Source organism: Vigna radiata, chromosome 5 (genome assembly GCF_000741045.1).
Source record: "Vigna radiata var. radiata cultivar VC1973A chromosome 5, Vradiata_ver6, whole genome shotgun sequence".
Taxonomy (NCBI): domain Eukaryota; kingdom Viridiplantae; phylum Streptophyta; class Magnoliopsida; order Fabales; family Fabaceae; genus Vigna; species Vigna radiata.
In genome coordinates, this window is record NC_028355.1 from 35,953,105 (window position 1) to 35,961,877 (window position 8,773).

General features: G+C 41.3%; 1 protein-coding gene across 1 annotated transcript; it reads left to right on the plus strand.

Moving 5' to 3' along the window:
• The first annotated feature begins 3,208 nt into the window (after positions 1-3,208).
• On the plus strand, positions 3,209-4,575 carry LOC111241602. The gene is made up of 2 exons (XM_022780279.1): positions 3,209-4,461; positions 4,542-4,575. Exons 1-2 carry the CDS (start codon positions 3,209-3,211, stop codon positions 4,573-4,575), a joined length of 1,287 nt encoding a protein of 428 aa, XP_022636000.1.
• Positions 4,576-8,773: the final 4,198 nt, after the last annotated feature.

An 8,773-nucleotide genomic window follows, 5' to 3' on the forward strand; every position in this document is an offset into this window, starting at 1 on the left:
AATAATGTTTTTTACTCTCTTTCTAAATTACGATAATTTTTAAATTACGATAATTTTTCCGCTCTTTCTAAATTTCAATTTCTCTTTTGGTTATAAAAGTATTCTGATAGAATTTTGTTAATTATATGAGTTTGTTTGGTTAGTTTAGTATTCGGAATATAAGATTAAAAATTGATTTAGTACATATTTTAAATGAATAAGAAATGAATATATAATTAGAAAATTATAGATATTTATCTTTTATTTCAATTTAAAATCCTATACATTTTTAAAAAGTATATATATATATATTTTCTTTAAAGTCAACTGAGATATTAATTGTCAAATGTCACACCCCATTTAATACCCCTCCTTAGTGGGGTACATGTGTCAAGCCGTCCGGTCTTCTTTGGATAGTGGGAGACCAACTTTGCCAAACTTTTAATTCCTTTCTCCGTGATCCATGTAGCAGCAGAAGAACTGTGAACTCCCAGGAAGTGGAAGTCAGGTGGCAAGCTAGGAGTGGTCCGGACGTTCTAAGTGGAGACAGTATTTAAGGTGGGATTGGAAGCCTGACGCCACTTTTCCCATGCAATCTTCTTCTTCCTCAAAGCTTCAACCTTCTGAAAACTCAAATCCTCCTCCTTCTCTCTAAACTTCTCTCTAGATTTCTAACCTCCAATTCTTGTCCGATTACTTGCATCCATTCAGGATTATTGCTGCCAGCACCAAGGCCTTCAACCTGTTCCAACCAAATTCACATCCGGAACTGGTAAGTGTCCGAACCCTTGAAGTTCATTAGTTTTCCTGCATGCATGTACTTTTAAAAGCTTGCATGTGACCTTTCTCTGAACCTACTTTGGTATTTGGCACTAGAGCTTTGGGAAACCTTTGAAGAAACAATTGCCATCCGCGTATTTTAGAAGTTTAGCTGGATTAGAGGTAAGGGAAGCTTATAATATTTAATTATAATTTCTTTGTATAGTTTGGAATGTATTAAATTATAGTATGATTNTATGATTTAAATGGTATGATAAAATNTGATATGTTGCTNTATGAATTGTATGATATGTATGAAACNTAGAGAAAATATGAATCNGTGATCGAAGGTCATTAGGACNGTTNGATCCTCCCTTTACTATTCGGCATAGTGAGTTTCTAAACGCAGTTGATCCCATTTAGTATTATTGTTGATAATCACTTAAGGACGCCGGTCATAAACCAAGCGTTCAGATTTACAAGTGTTCGGCCTTAGGCTGACACTTAAAATTATAAAACTTGCAAATCTGATATTCTTCCTTTTGAAATCGTCCGGTCATGTAATAACTGTTCGGTCTAGTGAGCCTTTGTTTATTGAAATGTCCGGTGTTACTTGACTAAAGCCCCTTTACTTCTTTGAAGAATTTCTCATTTCGTAGTCCGTCCGGTTTGAGAAGTGTTCGGTCATAGACCAACCTTCGATCATGTTAGTGTTCGTTTTATAAACATTCTTCACCAAACCGTCCGGATGACCATCATTTATAGTCCATCCTTTAGCGTCCGGTCTTATTTCTTGCTGGACCATCCGGTCACTATTGGGTATAATGCAGTCTTTGTATTCAGTCCTATTCATTGTCGGATCCGCCGGTCAGCTATTTATAATTGCTTTATGATATTAAGTTTTATTTCTTGTTGGACCATCTGGTCAAATCTTCTTGCTTATTCAAGCCTCTTATTCTATCCTTGACCGTCCGGTCACTTATTGAAGTTATTGATACTCAGTTTCCTTATCACTGTCAAGTCACTTGGTGTCAGTATTGGTTTCTAAAAGAAAGAAATAAATGGTGATTGAGTTATTATGATTTAAGAGTATTCCAGGGAGGAATATCTCATGATGTGGATTTGGATTTAGTAAAGTTTGACTGTGGCCAAAGGCTCAGGTTCTGACTCTATCCTGATATTCCGTGAGTACGTCTTCTCAGGTAGAGAAGGGTAACTTATGCGTGGGAATGGCAGGAAGTCCTTTAGCCTCAGGGTATTTCTATACCGAGGTGGTTCCACTGGACTAACCTCGGGTGGCGGTCTGATGAGTGTATCCCAGCCAAGTCCACCCGGGTGCAGAGAGCGGCGAGCATACATAGTCAAACCGTCAGGGCAGTGTCTTAGTGGTCGGTCATAATTAAAGGAACGTAGTATGCATGTGTAGTAATTGTGTGTATAACATGTTGAATTGTTTCTGTTTATTTGTTTACTTGTATGATGAAAGGATTAATTAAATTTACATAAGCTTACCCTTATCTGTCATGTCTTGTGTATGTTGTCGTTCGGTATTTGGCCGTCCGGTTATTCTCTTCAATGCAATGATCATCCTTTTGGATGAGAGCAGAGGACGTCTTGGAGGACACATTAGAGGATGCTCTGGAGGATGCTGTGGAAGCCGTGCCTGAGAGCTGTGCAGGACCTTCCGGTCTTTAGTATAGTTATTTTTAAATGTTTAGGTGACTAGTTAACCGTTCTGTATAAGGAACCTTTTGATGATTGGCCGTTAGGTAAATGAATTCTATCTAAGACTGTTCGGTCTATTTTCTAAATGTTGTATTCAGTCTGACTGTTGTACAGTTTTTAAATACCTGATGATATTTTTCCTACCTTATTCATTCATCTGTTTATTTCATTACTGTTCTCACTTATTATTCATGTTAACTCCTAAAATGAATTATAGCTTCTGTTATATATTTATTGGGATGTTACATTAATGGTATCATAGCAGTTTCCTCCTTAGAATGCCTATAGGTTACGAGTATATCATGCTTATGCTGTGTACTCACTTGTTCGATCAGAATATTCTGATTTCTTGGGGACTAATGAATCTTTCTTTCTGTTGAAAACAGAAGATGGCTCCAAGACCACCCCTCAGCCTGCTGATAGAGATTCATCCAGCGGCAACAACTTGTTGGAGTCAGTCTTAGCTGCACTTCAACAACAAAATGCCAATTTGATTCAGCAGAACACCAATCTGGCGCAGCAAAACGCACTTGCCTTGCAGAATTCGGAAGCTGCCAGGATAGCGGCAGAGGCCACCCAACGACAAATAATGGAACTAATGAGAACTGGGACATAGTTTGGTGGACCGTCCGGTTCTACCGTATCCAACCAGATTGAATGGAGTTTAGAGAATTTTCTCCAACATCGTCCGGCTAGGTTCGACGGAAAGTGCACTACGGATGAGGTTGATCATTGGTTGAGAAGTATGGAGAAAATCTACAATGCCAAAAGATGCTCCAATGAGAGCAGACTAGTGTATACTGAGTACCAACTGACAGGAGAAGCCTGTCATTGGTGGAGTGCAATGAAGGCGCTGTTAGAGGATCAACGTATTCCTGTCACTTGGGACTTGTTCAAGGAGAAGTTTTATGGGGAATTTTTCCCTGACAGTGTTCGGTTTGCCAAAGAAGTAGAGTTCCTCCAGCTGACACAAGGAGGAATGACCGTATCAGAGTATACCGATAGATTCAAGCACCTCGTTCGATTTTACACCATGGGAATCAACGAGGAATGGCAATGCAGGAAGTATGAGAATGGGTTGAAGCCGGATTTGAAGGTAATGATTTCCAATTTGTGCATAAAGTCCTTTCCGGTCATGGCTGAAAGAGCAAAAGTATTGGAAAGAAACATGTTGGAAGCCGAACGATATAAGAAGCAACAACAATCGACTGTTCGAGTACCTGTTCCCTCCCGCAGTAGTCTCAGCCTAAGGCAGACCCCTTACTCTCGACCTCTTCCTTTGAGGTCAGGTTCCTCCTCTCAAGGATCCGTGTCTGCCAATTACTCAGACCAGCCGGGATCAATAAGATGCTTTAACTGTGGAGGACCACATTACCGGTCGTCCTGCCCTCAGCTAGGAGGATACAAACATTGTTCTCGGTATGGACGGAATGGACATTTTGATACCGAATGCAACATGGGAAGCCGAGCTGTCATGAGACCTCCCATTGTAGGCAGAACTGCCCAGAGAAGTAGTGGAAGGGCCCAAGCTGTGGGTCAGGTATATGCTTTGACAGGAGTGGAGGCAGCAAGTTCAGGTAACCTTATCATCAGTACTTGCTTGCTGTTTGGTGTTCCCTGCTGTGTATTATTTGATTCGGGGGCAACACATTCCTTTATCTCGAAGGCATGTGTTGAAAAACTGGGTCTAGCTGAGTGTGAGATGCAGCTTGATTTGGTGGTGACAACCCTAGCAGCTGGTGAGGTTAGGACATCTACCGTATGTGTTAGATGCCCTATTGAGGTAGAAGGGTATAAGTTTAAGGTAAACCTCATATGTTTGCCTCTTCAAGACTTAGAAGTAATTTTAGGAATGGATTGGTTAACCTCCAATCACATTCTTATTGATTGTGGGAAGAAGAAGTTGATTTTCCCAAAAGAAGAGGAGAAGCTGACTTTGACGCTCGGGCAGATCAGAGAGGATTTGATTGAAGGTGCCATGAGTTTCCTTATTTTGACGTATATGGACGCAAGTGGAACAGACCGTTCGGTTGTAAATCTTTCGGTTATTAATGATTTTCTGGACGTTTTTTCGAAAGAGGTGCCAGGCCTACCCCCACCAAGAGAGGTTGAATTCTCCATTGATTTAATCTCGGGAGCTGGCCCTATATCCATTGCACCGTACAAGATGGCTCCAGCAGAATTGGCCGAGTTAAAGCAGCAGATAGAAGGATTATTGGAGAAGAAATTCATCCGGCCGAGTGCATCACCTTGGGGAGCCCCAGTTCTGTTGGTTAAGAAGAAAGACGGTAGCTCCCGGCTCTGTATTGACTACCGCCAGCTGCAAACTGACCATCAAGAACAAGTATCCACTACCAAGAATAGACGACCTGTTGGATCAGCTTCATGGAGCTACAGTCTTCTCCAAGATAGATTTGAGATCTGGATATCATCAAATTTTGGTCAAGGAAGGTGACATCCAGAAGACTGCCTTTAGGTCTCGGTACGATCATTATGAGTATGTGGTAATGCCGTTCGGTGTTACCAATGCTCCAGCTATCTTTATGGATTACATGAACCGTATCTTCAGACCTTTCCTGGACAAGTTCGTGGTGGTGTTTATTGATGATATTCTCATCTACTCCAGGAGCCGAGAAGAACATGAAGATCATTTAAGGATAGTTCTTGGTGTACTGAGGGAGAAACAACTGTACGCTAAACTGTCCAAGTGTGAATTCTGGATGGAACAAGTGCAGTTCCTTGGACATGTCATTTCAGCCGGAGGGATTGCGGTGGATCCAGGCAAAGTCCAAGCCGTGTTAGAATAGGAGACGCCCCGTTCGGTTATGGATGTAAGAAGCTTCGTTGGGTTGGCTGGCTACTATAGACGGTTTATTGAAGGATTCTCTAAGATAGTAGCTCCGTTGACCCAGTTGACCAGGAAGGATCAACCGTTCGTCTGGACCGATCGGTGCGAATCCAGTTTCCAGGAATTGAAGCAACGATTGACAAATGCTCCGGTATTGGTGATTCCTGACGTCAGTCAGCCTTTTGAAGTGTTCTGCGACGCTTCTTATCAGGGCTTGGGTTGTGTGTTGATGCAAGGAGGGAAGGTGGTAGCCTATGCCTCTCGACAATTGAAAATTCATGAGAGAAATTACCCAACACATGACCTGGAGTTGGCAGCAGTAGTCTTTGCCCTTAAGATGTGGAGGCATTACTTGTATGGTGCCCAATTTCAAGTGTTCAGTGACCACAAAAGCCTCAAATACCTATTCGACCAAAAGGAGCTGAACATGAGGCAAAGAAGGTGGATGGAGTTCTTGAAGGACTATGATTTTGAACTACAATACCATCCTGGAAAAGCTAACGTGGTGGCCGACGCTTTGAGCAGGAAGACCGTTCATATGGCAAGTATGATGGTCCAAGAAATGAAGTTGGTAGAGAGCTTTCGAGACTTAAGGATACAATGTGAACTAGAACCGAATGGTATAAGGTGCTGCAGTATGAAGTTGTCAAGCAACATCTTTGACCGAATCAGAGAGAGGCAAGCCTTTGATGAAGAATTGCAGAGGATCAGTGTGCTAAACGGTGTACCACCACATAAGGACTTCAGTTCTGGAACGGATGGTCTCCTAAGGTATAGAGGAAGGACTTGTGTCCCCAATGATGAAGACTTGAGAAGATTAGTTCTTGAAGAAGCACATCAAAGCCGTCTTAGCATACATCCAGGTATGACTAAGATGTACAAAGATCTCAGAATGTCTTTCTGGTGGCCAGGAATGAAGCATGATGTAGCTCGGTTTGTGGCAACCTGTTTAACCTGTCAAAGGGCTAAGATAGAGCATCAGAAACCGAGTGGTCAATTGCAGCCGCTAGAAGTTCCAGAATGGAAGTGGGACAGCATAGCCATGGATTTCGTGACCCACTTGCCCCGTACGGTCAGAAACCATGATGCTATTTGGGTCATAGTTGATAGACTGACAAAGAGTGCACACTTCCTTCCTATCAACTTGAAGATGCCAATGTCCAAGTTGGCTCAGCTCTACATCAAGGAAATTGTTCGACTTCATGGAGTACCGTCTGGTATAGTGTCAGACCGAGACCTCAGATTCACCTCTCGATTTTGGCAAGCACTTCAGCAGGAAATGGAAAGCAAACTCCAGATGAGTTCAGCCTACCATCCGCAAACAGACGGCCAGTCCGAAAGAACCATTCAAACCCTGGAAGACTTGTTGAGGACTAGTGTTCTAGATCAGTTAGGGGTGTGGGATGAAGTTTTGCCGTTAGCTGAGTTCACTTACAACAACAGCTTCCACTCAAGCATTGGAATGGCACCTTATGAAGCTTTATATGGAAGAAAATGCCGAACACCCCTCTGTTGGTTTCAAGAAGGTGAAGCAGTGTTAACTGGACCTGAGATCATCCAACAGACAACTGAGAAGGTGAAGTTGATTAAGGAAAGACTGAAAGCGTCCCAAAGCCGACAGAAGTCTTATGCCGACAAAAGAAGGAAGCGTCTGGAATTCGCTGAAGGAGACCATGTATTCCTCAAGCTAAACCGTACGGCTGAAGTTGGAAGAGTCGTCCGGCCAAAGAAGCTTTCTCCTAGGTTCCTTGGTCCGTATCAAATCTTAAGGCGCATTGGACCAGTCGCTTACGAGTTAGCCTTGCCGCCTCAATTGTCCAACCTTCATCCTGTTTTCGACGTTTCTCAACTCCGGAAGTACATTGCAGACCCTTCTCATGTACTTGAAGCTGATAACGTTCAACTCAAGGGAGACTGTTCGGTCGAGATGAAACTAGTCCGAGTCGAAGAATTAATGACCAAACGACCGTCCGGTAAAGCCACGACTCTCGTCAAGGTCATCTGGGATGACCGAACGGGTGATGCTACCTAGGAACGAGAAGAAGTCATGAAGGAGTCTTACCCCCACCTATTCTCTTGTAAGTCTTAATTTTCGAGGTCGAAAATTTTTAATTGTTGGGGGGAATGTCACTGATGAGTCAATATTTTATACCATTAACTTAGTTTTTCGCGCCGTATTGTGTTGATGATTTGTGCTTAATTCTTAGTTATTGTGTCATTTTCACTATTTGGGTTTAATTAGACCAATAATTCATATTTTAATTAATTTGAATTATTTGAGCTTGATTATTCCTATTTTCATTTTCAGGGAAATTTTGGAAATACACTGGGAGACTTTTGGAAGGGCATTAGCAATTGAAGAATTTTTACAATTTCTTTTTAGAATTAATTAAACTTTAATCTAGTGTTTTAGAATTTGTAGACTTAGGTTTTATGATTTTAGGCCAATTTTTGGTAGTGTAGGCAAAGCCCAAGTTGTAAAAAAACTTGACATAGTTTTAGGGTTTGGGTGGACCCCACCCTAGTTTTTTTTGGGACACACAATTCTCTCGGCATTTTGGAGAGCTGAAGGGGGTGCCGTCATTTTGGGGGTTTTTGGAGACTTTTGGGGTTTTGAATTTTATTTTCCCATGGAGACAATGAGCACACGGTTCTGAGGTTTAAATAACAGAAGCACTTTTCTCCTTTATTTTTCCTTTCCATCATGAAAATTACTGCAACATTATTTTGTTAGCCATGGAGTTTCTTGTTGATTAAAAANGATGCAGCAAAAATCTCGAAGGGGGAGCTCCCAAATTAATACGCTATTTCCGTTTTGCTTTTGAAGAAATATGGTTTAAACGTTGCTTTAAATGGTTGAGAGAGTGAGGTACATTTTCTTTCCTCGAAGTGCTGAAATCGTTACTTTCATCGGTCTTGGTTGAATGTTAATGGGGAGAAATAATATGAGAGTTGGAACAGTGCATGGCTGGCACGTTGCAGTAGGAAGTAAATTTAATTTGCTGAAAAGGGTGCAAGCTTCAACGCTATTTTGAATATGGTGGGTCAGGTCTCAGAATGAAGATTCAACTTGTTGCTGGAAGATGGGTTCCAATCACGGTGCATTTACTTAGTATGCAAAAGCATTTCTTTCATCTTGGGAATTATAATTAAATGAAGGCATTGATTATATACCCTTGGTCACGGTGCTGGAAAGAGGAAAATAGTTCTCAACTTTGAAATCATGGAATTTAGTAGTCACGGCCAGGAGGTTATTTTACAGCATTGCAAATTCAATTTCATTAGTAGATGCATTGGTCATATAAATTGTTAGTAGGAGTTTGTGTTGTTTATTTCTTGTGTTTTAAATTAATTTGAATTGTAGGATTAGTTGTTTTTAATTCCTTTAATTTAGTTTTGCATTTAATTTAATTTAACTGTGTTTAGATATTTGTTTAGTCTAGTATTTGGTTTAGCATTTTC

Excerpts from the sequence above, each read along its gene's own strand:
- LOC111241602 (XM_022780279.1), top strand. The coding sequence starts at position 3,209 with ATGGAGAAAATCTACAATGCCAAAAGATGCTCCAATGAGAGCAGACTA. Across the intron at positions 4,462-4,541 it reads ATGAGTTTCCTTATTTTGAC|AGGTGCCAGGCCTACCCCCA; the intron begins GTATATGGACGC and ends TTTTTTCGAAAG.